The sequence below is a fragment of the Nerophis ophidion genome, linkage group LG12 (assembly GCF_033978795.1).
Source record: "Nerophis ophidion isolate RoL-2023_Sa linkage group LG12, RoL_Noph_v1.0, whole genome shotgun sequence".
NCBI classification, from domain to species: Eukaryota; Metazoa; Chordata; class Actinopteri; order Syngnathiformes; family Syngnathidae; genus Nerophis; species Nerophis ophidion.
The window spans coordinates 12587409-12605488 of record NC_084622.1 but is presented as its reverse complement, the minus strand read 5'-3'; the positions used below and the strand labels follow the sequence as shown (position 1 = coordinate 12605488).

The following is an 18080-nucleotide window of genomic DNA, read 5'->3' as shown; positions in this document are numbered from 1 at the left end:
CGCATTGTCTCAGGGGAGTCGACAGCAGCTGCATGGACGACACAAGCTCAGCTTTTCTCCGGTAAGAAGCGACTTTTTAACCACAATTTTCTCACCGAAACCTGCGGGTTGACATTCCGTCTTGATCCATGTTCGCTTGACCGCGCTCTGATCCATAGTAAAGTTTCACCTCCAGGATTTTTAAACAAGGAATCACCGTGTGTTTGTGTGGCTAAAGGCTAAAGCTTCCCAACTCCATCTTTCTACTGTGACTTTTCCAATATTAATTGAACAAATTGCAAAAGATTCAGCAACACAGATCTCCAAAATACTGTGTAATTATGCCGTTAAAGCAGACGACTTTTAGCTGTGTGTGTGTGCAGCGCTCATACTTCCTAAAAACCCGTGACGTCTTGCGTACACGTCATCATTACACGACGTTTCCAGGATGAAACTCCCGGGAAATTTAAAATTTTAATTTAGTAAACTAAAAAGGCCGTATTGGCATGTGTTGCAATGTTAATGTTTCATCATTGATATATAAACTATCAGACTGCGTGGTGGGTTTCAGTAGGCCTTTAATAGTTGCGTGCTGAATTTCCCCCAGGGATCAATAAAGTACTTTCTATTCTATTCCATTGGTCACGCTTGTGAATTATTTTTCTCCTCAATGAACCGATAGTTGCATTACGTAACACTTTGTCTCTGCAATCATTCATTCCAACATGCGGCGTTCAAAAATGTAACTTGTCCGAGACACTGTACGGACAAAAGTACTGGGACGTCTCAAGTTTGGGCTGATAGACCGTGTCCTCACCTTTAACCAGACCAATGTCTTCAACATCATTGAACAATAGGATAAACAGAACATATTCTCATTGCTGATAAATCCACCAGTGGGTTTGAGAATATCCAGTCCGGTCACAGTTGCAGCTGCTTCTTCTCCACAAAGAACTGCAAGAGGGAAACAACGGATGACGTGGTCAGGGTCCACAATGAAAGACAATTAACCCTTGTTTAATGTTCATAGTGTTGTTTCTAGACAGATGTTTACCTTATCCCAATAAACATCTATTCAATATTTTAACATAAAAGTGTTTTGATGGTGAGGCATTAAAAGCCACAAAATGTAAGGGGTCCATCAACCCCACAAACGCTGGCTGAGTAATAAACAATATGAACGACTAAATATACTGAACAGATGTTTACCTTATCCCAATAAACATCTATTCAATATTTTAACATTGATGGTGAGGCATTAAAAGCCACAAAATGCAAGGGGTCCATCAAACCCACAAACGCTGGCTGAGTAATAAACAATATGAACGACTAAATATACTGAACAGATGTTTACCTTATCCCAATAAACATCTGTTCGAAAATTTTAACATAAAAGTGTTAAATTGTGAGGCATTAAAAGCCACAAAATGCAAGGGGTCCATCCGACCCACAAACGCTGGCTGAGTAACAACAATAATGAACGTTGCGCGGAAAACTTCTCTGCCAGTTTCTGCATCCCACAGGAATTCATCTTTTGTGTTTCAGCACTTGCGGTTCCCACAAAAGGTTGCAACATTGTTTGTCAAAACTGCCTGCTCTCATTTTCTCGCACATTTTGACCCTCTGATGTTCTGTGTGCCTACACTCTGTCCTCCTCCTGTCTAGGCCTGCTGTGTGTGTGAATTCTGGCAATGCTTACTTAATGGAGACATCGTTCTGTTTACACAGTCACCTTTAGGGGACTTCTGACGGTATGGGGACCAAAAAACAGGTCCCCTGAAGGGACACCTTTTTAAATGACAGTCAAATCAATTCTGAAGATGCCTGATTATAAAACATTATTACTTTAAAGTATGATTCACATTCAGAATTTTCCATCCTTCTATATATGGACGCACAAAGTCAAAAGTTTGGTGAACAAAAGGAGACATAAAAAGAGGTGGCATAAAACACGTCTTAGAAAGTCGGAGAAAGTTGTACATGTAAACAAACTACGGTGAGTTCAAGGACCGTCAAAATTAGTAGGACAAAATGGCGATCGCCAAATCTCGAATCAGTGAAGCATGTTTAGTATAAACAGTGAGCTTTATAGGGAGGTTTGTGTCATGTTTGTCCTCGGACAGAAACTATATTAAAACAAAACATATATTTTTTTCCGCTCATCTTTTTCCATTTTTCATACATTTTAAAAAAGGCTCCAGAGAGCCACAAGGGCGGCGCTGAAGAGCCGCATGCGACTCGAGAGCCACGGGTTGCCGACCCCCGCTATAAGAGGACAGCTGTAGTGCTGTATTCTGAGTATCATGTCATATTTCATTTCAACTTTTTTTATATTTTAAATGGTCCTCAATAGTCACGTACAAATGTGTGTGAATTATGCAAAATGATTTAAATTTGGTCCCCATGAACCATATTAACTTTTTTTCCCCAGGGTCCCCAGTAAGATCGATCAGCACATTCTTACTGGGGAAGGCTGGAGAGGAGCAAAATCCAAATTGCTAATCCAGTGTGAAGTTCCCACACTCAGGATTGGTTTGGGGAGCCATGTCAGCTGCTTGTGCTGTTCCACTGTGTTTCATCAAGTCCAGAGTCAATGCAGCTGTGTACCAAGAGATTTTAGAGCATTGCATGCTTCCATCTGTTTAAAAGCTCTATGGATAGTATTATTTCATTTTCCCGCATGATCTGGCACCTGCCCACAGTAACAAAACCACCAGTAACTGGTGTACTGACCATGGCCTTACTGTCCTCGATTGGCCTGCCAACTCCCCTGACCTGAACCCCATTTGTGGGGTATTGTGAAGAAGAAGCTGAAAGACACCAGACCCAATAATGCAAAAGAGCTAAAGGCCACTATTGAAGCATCCTGGGCATCCATAACACCTCAATAATGCCACAGGCCGATTGCCTCCATGCCATGCCGCATTGATGCAGTAATCCGTGCAAAAGGATTCCCGGCCAAGTACTGAGTGCATTAATTGACATTTTCAAATGTTTGATTTTGTTTTGCTGTTTTTACTTGGTCTGAGGAAATATTCTCATTCTTTGAGATAAGATTTTTGAGTTTTCTTAAGCTGTATGCCACAATCAGCAATATTAAAATAACAAAAGGCTTGCAATATTTCAGTTGATGTGTAATGAATCCAGAATGTACAAACCCCGTTTCCATATGAGTTGGGAAATTGTGTTAGATGTAAATATAAACGGAATACAATGATTTGCAAATCCTTTTCAATCCATATTTAGTTGAATGCACTACAAAGACAAGATATTTGATGTTCAAACTCATAAACTTTATTTTTTTTTGCAAATAATAATTAACTTAGAATTTCTTAGCTGCAACACATGCCAAAGTAGTTGGGAAAGGGCATGTTCACCACTGTGTTACATCACCTTTTCTTTCAACAAAACTCAATAAACTTTTGGGAACTGAGGAAACTAATTGTTGAAGCTTTGAAAATGGAATTCTTTCCCATTCTTGTTTTATGTAGAGCTTCAGTCGTTCAACAGTCCGGGGTCTCCGCTGTCATATTTTACGCTTCATAATGTGCCACACATTTTCGATGGGAGACAGGTCTGGACTGCAGGCGGGCCAGGAAAGTACCCGCACTCTTTTTTTACCAAGCCACACTTGTAACACGTGCTGAATGTGGCTTGGCATTGTCTTGATGAAATAAGCAGGGGCGTCCATGAAAAAGACGGCGCTTGGATGGCAGCATATGTTGTTCCAAAACCTGTATGTACCGTATTTTTCTGACTATATGTCGCAGTTTTTTTCATAGTTTGGCGGGGGGGGTGCGACTTATACTCAGGAGCGACTTATGTGTGAAATTTTTAACACATTACCGTACAATATCAAATAATATTATTTAGCTCATTCACGTAAGAGACTAGACGTATAAGATTTCATCGGATTTAGCAATTAGAAGTGACAGATTGTTTGGTAAACTTATAGCATGTTCTATATGTTATAGTTATTTGAATGACTCTTACCATAATATGTTACGTTAACATACCAGGCATGTTCTCAGTTGCTTATTTATGCCTCATATAACGTACACTTATTCAGCCTGTTGTTCACTATTCTTTATTTATTTAAATTGCCTTTCAAATGTCTATTCCTGGTGTTGGGTTTTATCAAATAAATTTTCCCCAAAAATGCGACTTATACTCCAGTGCGACTTATATATGTTTTATTCCTTCTATATCATGCATTTTCGGCAGGTGCGACTTATACTCCGAAAAATACGGTACCTTTCAGCATTAAAGGATGCCTTCACAGATGTGTAAGTTACCCATGCCTTTGGTACTAATGCACCCCCATACCATCACAGATGCTGGCTTTTGAACTTTGCGTCGATAACAGTCTGGATGGTTCGCTTCCCCTTTGATCCGGATGACACGATGTCGAATATTTCCAAAAACAATATGAAATGTGGACTCGTCAGACCACAGAACACTTTTCCACTTTGCATCAGTCCATCTTATATGATCTCGGGCCCAGAGAAGCCGGCGGCGTTTCTGGATGTTGTTGACAAATGGCTTTCGCTTTGCATAGTAAAGCTTTAACTTGCACTTAAAGATGTAGCGACGAACTGTATTTAGTGACAGTGGTTTTCTGAAGTGTTCCTGAGCCCATGTGGTGATATCCTTTAGAGATCGATGTCGGTTTTTGATACAGTGCCGTCTGAGGGATGGAAGGTAACGGTCATTCAATGTTGGTTTCTGGCCATGTTGCTTATGTGGAGTGATTTCTCCAGATTCTCTGAACCTCTTGATATTATGGACCATAGATGTTGAAATCCCTAAATTTCTTGCAATTGCACATAGAGAAATGTTGTTCTTAAACTGTTTGACTATTTGCTCACGCATTTGTGGACAAAGGGGTGTACCTTGCCCCATCCTTTCTTGTGAAAGACTGAGTATTTTTTGGGAAGCTGTTTTTATATCCAATCATGGCACCCACCTGTTCCCAATTAGCCTGCACACCTGTGGGATGTTCCAAATAAGTGTTTGATGAGCATTCCTCAACTTTATCAGTTTTTTTTGCCACCTTTCCCAACTTCTTTGTCACGTGTTGCTGGCATCAATATCTAAAGTTAATGATTTTTTTGCAAAAATAAAAATGTTTATCAGTTTGAACGTCAAATATGTTTTCTCTGTAGCATTTTCAACTGAATATGGGTTGAAAATGATTTGCAAATCATTGTATTCCGTTTATATTTACATCTAACACAATTTCCCAGCTCATATGGAAACAGGGTTTGTATGACATGTTCATGTTTTTAGATGCATTACAGAAAATAAAATGACTTTATCACAATATTCTCATTTTCTGAGACAGTCCTGTACGTTCTTCACAAAAAAAGATCCAAAGTCGGCAAGTCTCAGTTTGAAAAATTAATTAATTGTCTCATCTGGGGCGGCATAGCTCGGTTGGTAGAGTGGCCGTGCCAGCAACTCGAGGGTTGTAGGTTCGATTCCCGCTTCCGCCATCCTATTCACTGCCGTTGTGTCCTTGGGCAAGACACTTTACCCACCTGCTCCCAGTGCCACCCACACTGGTTTAAATGTAACTTAGATATTGGGTTTCACTATGTAAAGCTTCTGTAGCCGAGGATCGGACCGCCAAGTGCCCTGCCTTCGGCTGCCGCCCAGCTCACATTGCACCCGACCTCTATGGCCCCTGCTATGGGTGGTGAGCCCATTGGAGGGGTGACCTACGTTGCCTCTTCGGGCTGTGCCCGGCCGGGCCCCAAGAGAACAGGCCCGGCCACCAGGCGCTCGCCATCGTGCCCCACCTCTGGGCCTGGCTCCAGAGGGAGGCCCCGGTGACCCGCGTCCGGGCGAGGGAAATCTGGGTCTATGTTTTTTCTTCTTCATAAAGGTCTTCGAACTGCTCTTTGTCTGATCCTTCACCTAGAACCTGTTTGCCTTGGGAGACCCTACCAGGGGGCATAAAGCCCCCGGACAACATAGCTCCTAGGATCATTGGGACACGCAAACACCTCTACCACGGTAAGGTGGCAGCTCTAAGGGAGAGGCGGGGCTCTCCCTTAGAGATAGGGTGAGAAGCTCTGCCATCCGGGAGGAACTCAAAGTAAAGCCGCTGCTCCTTCACATCGAGAGGAGCCAGATGAGGTGGTTCGGGCATCTGGTCAGGATGCCACCCGAACGCCTCCCTAGGGAGATGTTTAGGGCACGTCCAACCGGTAGGAGGCCACGGGGAAGACCCAGGACACGTTGGGAAGACTATGTCTCTCTGCTGGCCTGGGAGCGCCTCGGGATCCCCCAGGAAGAGCTAGACGAAGTGGCTGGGGAGAGGGAAGTCTGGGTTTCCCTGCTTAGGCTGTTGCCCCCGCGACCCGACCTCGGATAAGCGGAAGAAGATGGATGGATGGACTATTTAAAACGCCTTGAGTCACTCGAGAAAAGCTCTTTATATATATAATTAACCTCACCTCATTTTTGTTTTAATAAAAAATTAAAACGGGTCCCACAGACCCGAACACCACAATTCGCGGTTGCCGCTCCTCACCTTGCGTAAGGCGGCGAAGGCAGGCCCGAAGCTTTGGTGCGTGCTGGTCCGGGTTCTGATCCACGCCGGAAGTTTGGCGAGCGTGGCGGGGCGAGAGTATCGCCTGTCGCACAGCACTATGGAGGAGTAGTCGCCGCGGTGACGGATGGCTCGACCTTTTGGACAGGTAAAGCAAACTCACTTGGACTGGAATGACCATGGGATCCTCACAGTGGGTGACGGCAGTCTATAATACCGATTGATTGATTGACAGCCTTCATGCAGAGGTTTTCTATCAAGGCTTGGCCAGGGCTCCTCCCTCCGCTGTGGGGCTGCAACAAAAAGAGTTGCACACGGTCATAAAAAAGGGGTTACCTATGAATCATGTTGAAATACTTGTGTTGAACAATGCCAAAGCATCAAATTATAAGGTTTGTGCATTTTGGCGTGAGCTCGCATGCAGTTTTGGATCCCTCTGTTCCTGTTTTTTTTTTATTTATTAATTTTTGGTATGGCTACATTGTGATGTCACAGCGAGGTGGATGTACTTATTTGGACATTTAGTAAAGCTCTCAGACAGAGGGGGTAGCAACTTCTGCCTCTGTCTGAGAGACGATCTGTAGGTCGTGAGTTCAAACCCCGGCCGACCCATTACCTCCCTGCTTGGCACTCAGCATCAAGGGTTGGAATTGAGGGTTAAATCACTAAAATGATTCCCAGCCGCGGCCACCGCTGCTGCTCACTGCTCCCCTCACCACCCAGGGGGTGAATATGGGGATGGGTCAAATGCAGAGGATAATTTCGCCACAACTAGTGTGTGTGTGTGTGACAATCATTGGTACTTTAACTTTAACTTAACTATTAGGAAACAAAAAAGTTAGGGTAAAGTATTATTTTCATCCACATGCACATAATCCAGGGGTCGGCAACCTTTTCCACTCAAAGAGCTATTTTGACCCGATTCACAAGATAAAGAAAAACTATGGGAGCCACAAGACTCTTTTGAAATTTCAAATAAAATAACAGCGTACAAAGTTTTTTTTTGCTTTGTGCTATGTATTAATCAGGGGTCTCAGATACGCGGCCCGCACCTTAATATGAATATTTAATACTAGTGCGGCCCGTGAGTTTAATTTGAATGCCGCTTGACAACATCGCATTTTCCAACCATCTCAATTTTTCCGTGAGACTACAGAGTTCCAAAGCAACCATTCTCTCGACTGTCTGCTGGTTTTCACCCAATAATAAGGTCGTGCTATGATGACAATGCGTTTAGCGCCCTCTACAACCGTAACAAACAGCTTACCAGCCCATTCACATGTTGTATGAGACTTCTGCAGACACACATAAGCGATTGCAATGCATACTTGCTCAACAGCCATACAGGTTACACTGAAGGTTGTGATATAAACAACTTTAGCAGTCTTATTAATATGCGCCACACTGTGAAACTACACCTAACAGGAATGACAAACACATTTCGGGCGAACATCCGCACTGTAACACAACATAAACAAAACAGAACAAATACCCAGAATCCCATGCATCCTTAACTCTTCCGGGCTACATTATACATCCCCGCTACCACCAAACACCGCCCACCTCAACAAACGTACGGGGGGGGGGGGGGGGAGTTGGTGTGGTAGTGGGGGTGTATAATGTAGCCCGGAAGAGTTAGGGATGCATGGGATTCAGGGTATTTGTTCTGTTGCGTTTATGTTGTGTTATCGGCACTCAGATAGCATAGTATTAAAGCGGACGCGACGACATGGTCGAGAGGACATTTAAGGCATTGCCATAACGGCACGCCCTCAATATTGTTGTCCGGGTGAAAATCTGAGAATGTTATCCTGGGGAGATTTCTGGGAGAGGCACTGAAATCCGGAAAACCTCCCAAAAAAATGGGGGGGTCGGCAAGTATGCAGCTGAGCCACATCAGAGTGATCCAAGAGCCGCGGGTTGCCGACCCCTGACATAATCGGTAACATAAATGCTGCTAAAGTACCTGCTTACCTGCTCGGTGGACCTGTGGTTGGCGTGTCCACCCTGAGACTGGGAGGTCGTGAGTTCAAACCCCGGCCGAGTCATACCAAAGACTATAAAAATGGGAGCCATTACCTCCCTGCTTGGCACTCAGCATCAAGGGTTGGAATTGGGGGTTAAATCACCAAAAATGATTCACGGGTGCGGCCACCGCTGCTGCTCACTGCTCCCCTCACCTCCCAGGGGGGGAATATGGGGATGGGTCAAACGCAGAAGATAATTTCACCACACCTAGTGTGTGTGTGACTATCGTTGGAACTTTAACACAAATTTAACTATGACGAAACAAAAAAGTTAGGGTAAAGTATTATTTTCATCCGCATGCACGTAATCAGTATCATAAATGCTGCTAAAGTACCTGCTTACCTGCTCGGTGGCCTTGTGGTTGGAGTGTCCGCCCTGAGACTGGAAGGTCGTGAGTTCAAACCCCGGCCGAGTCATACCAAAGGCTATAGAAATGTGACCCATTACCTCCCTGCTTGGCACTCAGCATCAAGGGTTGGAATTGGGGGTTAAATCACTAAAATGATTCCCGAGTGCAGCCACTGCTGCTGCTCACTGCTCCCTTCACCTCCCAGGGGGTGAGTATTGGAATGGGTCAAATGCAGAGGATAATTTCACCACACCTAGTGTGTGTGTGTGTGTGACAATCATTGATACTTTCACTTTAAAATCTGCTTTTGTGCTGGTGCATGTGTACCTAATGTTGTGACCGGTTGAATCTATATAATGTTCATGAAGTTTATTTTCCACTGTGTCTGGAAAAAAAAAAATTAAGGTGACGACTTGTATAATTAAACAGGGTACATTTTTAAAGGATAACTTATGACACTTTTGGAGAGGGTGGGCGTGGTTTCATTTGCCATCTGGGAGGTCTTGAAGACAGACTCAAAAAATAGTTTTTTAAAGTGAATGTAAAGCTAAATTTACACCAAACATATCCAAAACATTATTTAGAGCAGTGTTTTTCAACATTTTCTGAGCCCAGGCACATTGTTTTCATTGAAAAAATCCCCAGGCACACCACCAGCAGAAATCATTGAAAAATGAAACTCAGCAGCCGATATTCACAGTAAAAAGTCGTTTTCCCAATTGTTGGATATGACTTTAAAGCATAACAAGCATGCATCAATATAGCTCTTGTCTCAAAGTAGGTGTACTGTCACCACCTGTCACATCACACCCTGACTTACCGGTATTTTGAGTTTTTTTCTGTAGTGTTTTACTTCTTGTCTTTCGCTCCTATTTTGGTGGCTTTTTTTGGTATTTTCCTGTAGCAGTTTTAAGGTCTTCATTCGAGGCATATTCTCCGCATCTACCTTGTTTTAGCAATCAAAAAATGTTCAGTTGTTTTTATCCTTCTTTGTGGGGACATTGTTGATTGTCATGTCATGTACGGATGTACTTTGTGGACACCGTCTGCTCCACAGTAATTCTTTGCTGTCGTCCAGCATTCTGTTTTTGTCTACTTTGCAGCAAGTTCAGTTTTACTTTAATTTTGCATAGCCTTACTTAAGCTTCAATGCCTTTTCTTAGTGGCACTCGCCTTTTGTCTATTTTTGGTTTAGGCGTTAGATACCTTTTTATCTGCACACTGCCCCCCACTGTCGCCTGCATCTTGTCAAATGCGGAGGCACACCACCAGCAGAAATCATTAAAAAACTAAACTCAGTTGACAGTAAAAAGTTGTTGTCGCAATTGTAGGATATGACTTTAAAGCATAACTAAGCATGCATCACTATATCTCGTGTTTTAGTTCTTGTCTTGCGCTTCGACTTTGGTGTCTTTTTCTCTTTTCTTGGTATTTTCCTGTAGCAGTTTTGTGTCTTCTTTTGAGCAATATTTCCCGCATCTACTTTGTTTTATCAATCAATAATATTTCAGTTGTTTTTATCCTTCTTTGTGGGGACATTGTTGATTGTCATGTCATGTCATGTTTGCTCCGCAGTAAGTCTTTGCTCCGCAGTAAGTCTTTGCTGTCGTCCAGCATTCTGTTTTTGTTTACTTTGCAGCCAGTTCACTTATAGTTTCGTTCTGCATAGCCTTCCCTAAACTTCAATGCCTTTTCTTAGGGGCACTCGCCTTTTGTTTATTTTTGATTTAAGCATTAGACACCTTTTTACCTGTACACTGCCTCCCGCTGTTTCCGACATCTACAAAGCAATTAGCTACCGGCTGCCACCTACTGATATAGAAGAGTATTACACAGTTACTCTGCCGAGCTGTAGACAGCACCGACACTCAACAACAACACATCATTTGCGGATTATAATTACTGGTTTACAAAAAATATTTTCAACCCAAATAGGTGAAATTAGATCATCTCCCACGGCACACCAGACTGTATCTCACGGCATACTAGTGCCGTGCGCAGTGGTTGAAAAACACTGATTTAGACCACAAGAAAGTGATTTCATTGTAGATTTTTAAAAAAGCGACAAACCAGCGTTGCGTCTCACCAGGTGTTTGTCCAGGTAAGACATTTTTTCCTGCAGTTCCGGAGATTTGATGTTGGGGTAGGGCATTCCCACCATGACCACACACCTGTGTTGCACGTGCACAAGACAAGAGGGTCACCTACAACACCGCCAGTGCTGGCACTTGAACATTACAAACACACAAACCTGCCCAGGTCGTCAGAGAAATTAATGCCCTCGCTCATCTTTCCTCCGACCACGGAGAAGAGCAGCGCTCCCGTCAGGCACCCGCCTTGCAGACTACACCTCTGTGAGGGGAAGACAAAAACAAGTCCATCCTCGAGAAGATTGGTGCAGGTAGATGCGTTTTATCAGCGGTGTTGGTCCTACCTGGATACAACGGGAGAACTCGCCCAGGACCTGCTCCACCTGGTTGGCCTTCTTTGGCTCATGGAAGATCTAAGGAAATCACGTTGTTTGATTGAAAACCAAAAAAAAAAATCCTATGACCAGTCTTGAAAGAACAAAAGCACTGCCTGTAAATATATACAGGACTGTCTCAGAAAATTAGAATATTGTGATGAAGTCCTTTATTTTCTGTAATGCAACTAAAAACATGAAAGACACCAGACCCAATAATGCAAATGAGCTGAAGGCCGCTATTGAAGCATCCTGGGCATCCATAACACCTCAGCAATGCCACAGGCCGATTGCCTCCATGCCACGCCGTGTTGATGCATAATCCGTGCAAAAGGATTCCCAACCAAGTACTGAGTGCATTAATTGACATTTTCAAATGTTTGATTTTATTTTGCTGTTATAAATCTTTTTTTTTTATTTGGTCTGAGGAAATATTCAAATTTTTTGAGATAGGATTTTTGAGTTTTCTTAAGCTGTATGCTATAATCAGCAATATTAAAATAATAAAAGGCTTGCAATATTTCAGTTAATGTGTAATGAATCCAGAATGTATGACATTTTCATGTTTTTAGTTACATTACAGAAAATAAAGGACTTTATCACAATATTCTAATTTTCTGAGACAGTCCTGTATATATATATATATATATATATATATATATATATATGTATATATATATATATATATATTTATATTTATGTCGAACTCCATCCTATCTTGCTGATTGTATTGTACCACAAGTCCCGGCAAGATACCTGTGTTCAAAGAACTCTGGCTTATTAGTGATTCCCAGAGCCCAAAAAAAGTCTGCAGGCTATAGAGCGTTTTCTATTGGGGCTCCAGTACTCTGGAATGTTCTACAGGTAACAGTTCGAGATGCTACCTCAGTAGAAGCATTTAAGTCCCATTTCAAAACTCATTTGTATACTCTAGCCTTTAAATAAACCCCCTTCTTAGACCAGTTGATCTGCCGTTTATTTTATTTTCTCCTCTGCTTCCCCCCCCCCCCTTCCACAAGGGAGGTCATGGATGAAGTGCTGGCTGTCCAGAGTCGGGACCCGGGGTGGACCACTTGCCTGTGCATCAGTTGGGGACATCTCTGCGCTGCTGACCTGTCTCCACTCGGGATGGTCTCCTGCTGGACCCACTATGGACTGGACTCACACTATTATTTTAGATCCACTATGGACTGGACTCTCATTATAATGTTAGATCCAATATGAACTGGACTCTCACACTATTTTGTTTGATCCAGTATGGACTGGACTCTCACAATATTATGTTAGATCCACCATGGACTGGACTTTCACTATAATGTTAGATCCACTATGAACTGGACTCTCACAATATTATGTTAGATCCACTATTGACTGGACTCTCACTATTATGTTAGATCCACTATGGACTGGACTCTCACTATTATGTTAGATCCACTATGGACTGGACTCTCACACTATTATGTTAGATCCACTATGGACTGGACTCTCCCACTATTATGTTAGCTCCACTATGGACTGGACTCTCACTATGTTAGTTCCGCTATGAACTGGACTGTCACACTATAATGTTAGATCCACTATGGACTGGACTCTCACTATTATGTTAGATCCACTATGAACTGGACTCTCACACTATTAGTTAGATCCACAATGGACTGGAATCTCACTATAATGTTAGATCCACTATGAACTGGACTCTCACAATATTATGTTAGATCCACTAGGGACTGGACTCTCACACTATTATGTTAGATCTCTATGGCCATTACATACTTATATACACAATAAAATCTTATAACTAAATAACTAAAATACACACACCATTGGGGAAAAAAATGCTTTACATTTTTTGTGTGTTTTAGTATTAAAGTTAAAGCTAGTGTTTTAGTTATGTCACCTGTAAGCTGTTTTGTTAAGGTGTTGTTATCATTATACCAAATAATTCATAGCAACAATCAGTTTGAATCGAGAATCGTGTTGAATCGAGTATCGATCATGAATCGAATCCTCACTCCAAGAATTGGAATTGAGTGATGATGTGCCCACATATTCACACCAGTAACAAGTGAATATTTGTATATTTATATAGAAGTTTAAAAAATATGAAAACATGTTTTTCTGTCAAAATGGAAACTGAAAACATTCAGTAAGAAAGATGTGTGTGAAGTGAAGTGAATTATATTATATAGCGCTTTTCTCTAGGGACTCAAAGCGCTTTTACATAGTGAAAGCCAATATCTAAGTTACAGTTACACCAGTGTGGGTGGCACTGGGAGCAGGTGGGTAAAACCGTCTTGCCCAAGGACACAACGGCAGTGACTAGGAGAACAGAAGAGGGGATCGAACCTGGAACCCTCAAGTTCCTGGCACGGCCACTCTACCAACCAAGCTATACCGCCCCGAAGATGAAGTATGCACATTATTCCAAGGCTTTTAAATGATGTGTCGGGTCGGATCTGGCCCGGGACTTGAGTTCGACACATGTTGTAAAGTAACAGTAATCTTACTTGAGTGTAGGGCTGGAATCCTCGACCCACCTCCGCTCATCTACAGCAGGGTTTTTCAACCTTTTCTGAGTCAAGGCACATTTTTTTCTATTGAAAAAATCTCGAGGCACACCACAAGCAGAAAACATTAAAAAATTTAACTCAGAATGGTTTGTACAGTCCTTTGAGACATTTGTGATTTAGGGCTATATAAATAAACATTGATTGATTGATTGATTGAGAAGCCGATATTGACAGTAAAAAGTCCTTCTCGCAATTGTTGGATATGACTTTAAAGCATAACCAAGCATTCATCACTGTAGCTCTTGTCTCAAAGTATGTGAACTGTCACCACCTGTCACATCACACTCTGACTTATTTGGAGTTTGTTGCTGTTTTCCTGTGTGTAGTGGTTTAGTTCTTGTCTTGCGCTCCTATTTTGTTGTTGATTGTCATGTCATGTTGATTGTACTTTGTGGACGCCGTCTGCTGCTCCGCACGCTGTAAGTCTTTGCTGTCGTCCAGCATTCTGTTTTTGTTTACTTTGCAGCCAGTTCAGTTTTAGCTTAGTTTTGCGTAGCCATCCCTAAGCTTTAATGCAATTTGTTTATTTTTGGTTTAAGCATTAGACACCTTTTTACCTGCACACTGCTTCCCGCTGTCGTCTACATATCGTGATCACAACAAACCCTGTTCCTGACATCTCCGAAGCAATTAGCTACCTGCTGCCACCTACTGATATGGAAGAGTATTACACGGTTACTCTGCCGAGCTCTAGACAGCACAGACACTCAACAACGGCACATTTGTGAATTATAATTACAGGTTTGCAAAAAATATTTTTAACCCAATTAGATTAAAGTACATAATCTCCCACGGCACACCAGACAGTATCTCACGGTACACTAGGGCAGTGGTTCTCATATGGGGGTACGCGTACCCCTGGGGGTACTTGAAGGGATGCCAAGGGGTACGTCAGACTTTTGAAAAATATTCTAAAAATAGCAACACTTCAAAAATCCTTTATAAATATATTTATTGAGTAATACTTCAACAAAATATGAATGTAAGTTCATAAAATGTGAAAAGAAATGCAAAAATGCAATATTCAGTGTTGACAGCTAGATTTTTTGAGGACATGTTCCATAAATAATGATGTTAAAGATTTCTTTTTTTGTGAAGAAATGTTTAGAATTAAGTTGATGAATCCAGATGGATGGATCTCAATTACAATCCCCAAAGAGGGCACTTAAAGTTGATGATTACTTCTATGTGTAGAAATATGTATTTATAATTGAATCACCTTTCACTTTTTCAACAAGTTTTTAGTTATTTTTATATCTTTTTTTCCAAATAGTTTAAGAAAGACCACTACAAATGAGCAATATTTTGCACTGTTATACAATTTAATAAATCATAAACTGATGACATAGTGCTGTATTTTACTTCTTTATCTCTTTTTTTCAACCAAAAATGCTTTGCTCTGATTAGGGGGTACTTGAATTAAAAAAATGTTCACAGGGGGTACATCACTGAAAAAAGGTTGAGAACCACTGCACTAGGGTGCCGCAGCACAGTGGTTGAAAAACAGTGCTTTACAGTACCTTCTTCTTATTGGCCAGTCGGCTCAAAACGCCGCTGGACTCCCAGTGGGACACGACGCGCCTGGAGTAGTCGTATGAGGGAAAGAAGCAGACGACGCCACCTGGTACCACGTTACAGATGTTGGAGAGGATACGGCCAGTCTCGTCCATCTATCAAATCCCAAAAATAATGCTCACGCAAAGCCGTACACATGTGTGTAATAAGACAAAGAACATTAGAGTTGTGCCAGAAAAGTTCCAGGACTGGCCCCCCGGGGTATAACTCACGGGTGAGGTTCTCCTAAGACAGAAACTGCTGTAAGCGTGTTGTCATGGTGACGCAGCCACGAGTCTCGCCTCTTCTCGTGACAAAGCCAACACCACAGGATCTCTTTGTACACACGCTGGGTCATCGTGGACCATGTCCCTCAACTGTCCTGGAACTTTTCGGACACACCACTGATGTGTTTGATTTGTTTGCGCTCGGGCTACCATGCGAGGGGAGTCTCTGTTCTGGAAGGTGAAATCCAGCTCCTGGCCAGAAGGACCGCTGCACAGGACGATGGGAAGCAGGTTCTCAGGTGGAATGACGTGACCTGTAGAGGAGAACACATACAATATAGCAGACCAGGGCATTATGCGGCCCACAGGCCACAGGCCCTTTGAGCGTCCCTGTCCGACCCGCGTGAGGCCAATCAAAAAAATTACAACATAAATTTTAAAAAGTATCTATGTCGAGTGTGCAATACAACGCTGCTGCTTTTGTTTTGAAAAGCGTTATTTGTATTTCTTCCGTGTGTGCGTGATTGTGAGTGAATGTGAACAGCGGCAATCACAAATTACAAAATAAAAATAAAAAAAACATCTGTCGTGCGCGCAATACAACTGTGCTGCTTTTATTTTGAAAAGTGTTATTTATGAACGTATGTCCGTGTGTAACCTGTGAGTGAAGGTGCACAGCGACAAGTAATGCCCGATTACCCCCAAGATGCTAAAAAGAGAAAAGTTGTTGACGAATGCCGTGTTTTCAACAAGACATGGACTTCGAGAGCCTGCTGACGTACTGCATAACAGTGTGGTACGCCAGCTGCACTGAAGCAGACAAACAGGCGATTCTGAGGGTCATAAAGTCGGCACAAAAAATCATCGGCTGTCCCCTGCCCTCCCTGAAGGACTTACACAACTCCCGTTGCCTCAACAGAGCAAAAAACATTACCAAGGACAGCACACACCCTGGCTTCCACCTGTTCAACTTGCTACCATCAGGCAGACGCTACAGGTGCATCAGAGCCAGAACAAACAGGCTCAGAGACAGCTTCTTTCCCAAAGCTGTCACCATGTTGAACTCTAACTTATAATAATAATAATTCACCCCTATACAATATAATGCCCTAATGCCCTACTGTGCAATACTACCCTTCGAGTGCAATACGTCCGCCACTGATTGTTATTTATTACTTCGGTACTCCTGTCTTGCTCTGTATATTGTACAGTATTTGTATTTTGTACTTCTATAGTGTTTTGTATATTGTACAGAATTGCTTATTATTTTTATTGGATAGTAGTCTGTTTATTTCAATTGTTAGTTTTTCCTTTTTACCTCTCATGTCATTTATTTCACCCCATATTTGTTCCCACTACCGCACCTTAAATTGGAGTCTTTAATCTCGTTATATGCAAATATAATGACAATAAAGTTCATTCTATTCTATTCTATCTAAAAGGTAAAGCCGTGTGCTTAATTTGTAGTACACAGGTTACTGTATTTCAATCAATCAATCAATGTTTATTTATATAGCCCCAAATCACAAATGTCTCAAAGGACTGCACAAATCATTACGACTACAACATTCTCGGAAGAACCCACAAAAGGGCAAGGAAAACTCACACCCAGTGGGCAGGGAGAATTCACATCCAGTGAATATTTAAAGAATATTATTTGAAACGCCACTACACGACGAAGCACAAGAAAAAATACCAGAATCTGTCGGATGAAGAGCGCGCAAGGGAAGCTGATGCGTTGATAGTAAAACTGCAAACCCAACAAGGACTGTTTGCCAAATTTCACAACCCCAGAGATGCAGCCGTCAGGACAAGTTTCGTAATTCCTCACAAAATTGCCAAAAAAAGTAAGGCGTTTTCTGACGGAGAGTTTATTAACGAGTGCTTATTGGACTCTGCCTGGAGGAGAGGGGCGAATTTGAGACCGTGTCACTCTCCCGACGCACAGTAACGAGGCCGTTTAAGACCATTGCTGGAAACTTGGAGCTTCAGCTGAAGAACAGAATGGCCGACTCTGCCTGTTTTTCGCTGGCTTTGGGTGAAAGCTGCGATGTACGTGACACTGCCCAACTGCTCATCTTCTTACGTGGGATAACTGCAAACTGGCAGCCATGCAGTCAATTAAAGGGACAACCACAGGTAATGACTTGTTCACAGAGGTAAATACGTGTTTGGACATGTTAGGACTGAAATGGGACAAGCTGGCAGGTGTGACAACAGATGGTTGTCCAAATCTGAGGGGAAAATGTTGGACTTTTATAGAAGATGCATAATAAAGTTAAAGAAATTAAAATGTTTGCATTGTATTGTACACCAAGAAATGTTGTGTAAGACAGTGTTAAAATCATAAAAC

General features: G+C 42.3%; 2 protein-coding genes across 3 annotated transcripts in view; one reads left to right on the top strand and one right to left on the bottom strand.

Annotated features, from left to right (window-relative positions):
* Window positions 1-612, top strand: part of wash1 (WAS protein family homolog 1) — a 24437-nt gene extending 23825 nt beyond the window's left edge. For both annotated transcript variants that reach the window (XM_061916849.1, XM_061916850.1), the window contains exon 11: window positions 1-612. This exon is cut by the window's left edge and continues 777 nt beyond it. The gene's annotated coding sequence lies outside the window, so the exon portion shown is untranslated.
* The window catches only part of ddx11 (DEAD/H (Asp-Glu-Ala-Asp/His) box helicase 11), a 62569-nt gene that overhangs the window by 712 nt on the left and 43777 nt on the right, over window positions 1-18080 (bottom strand). Inside the window, exons 21-28 of the mRNA XM_061916848.1 lie at window positions 15938-16041; window positions 15467-15616; window positions 11347-11415; window positions 11164-11264; window positions 10999-11083; window positions 6753-6828; window positions 6518-6672; window positions 1-933 (exon numbers count right to left, since the gene is read on the bottom strand). The exon at window positions 1-933 is cut by the window's left edge and continues 712 nt beyond it. Of these exons, the coding sequence (XP_061772832.1) occupies window positions 901-933; window positions 6518-6672; window positions 6753-6828; window positions 10999-11083; window positions 11164-11264; window positions 11347-11415; window positions 15467-15616; window positions 15938-16041 (773 nt within the window). The 3' untranslated portion in view covers window positions 1-900. The remainder of the gene's footprint in view (window positions 934-6517; window positions 6673-6752; window positions 6829-10998; window positions 11084-11163; window positions 11265-11346; window positions 11416-15466; window positions 15617-15937; window positions 16042-18080) is intronic.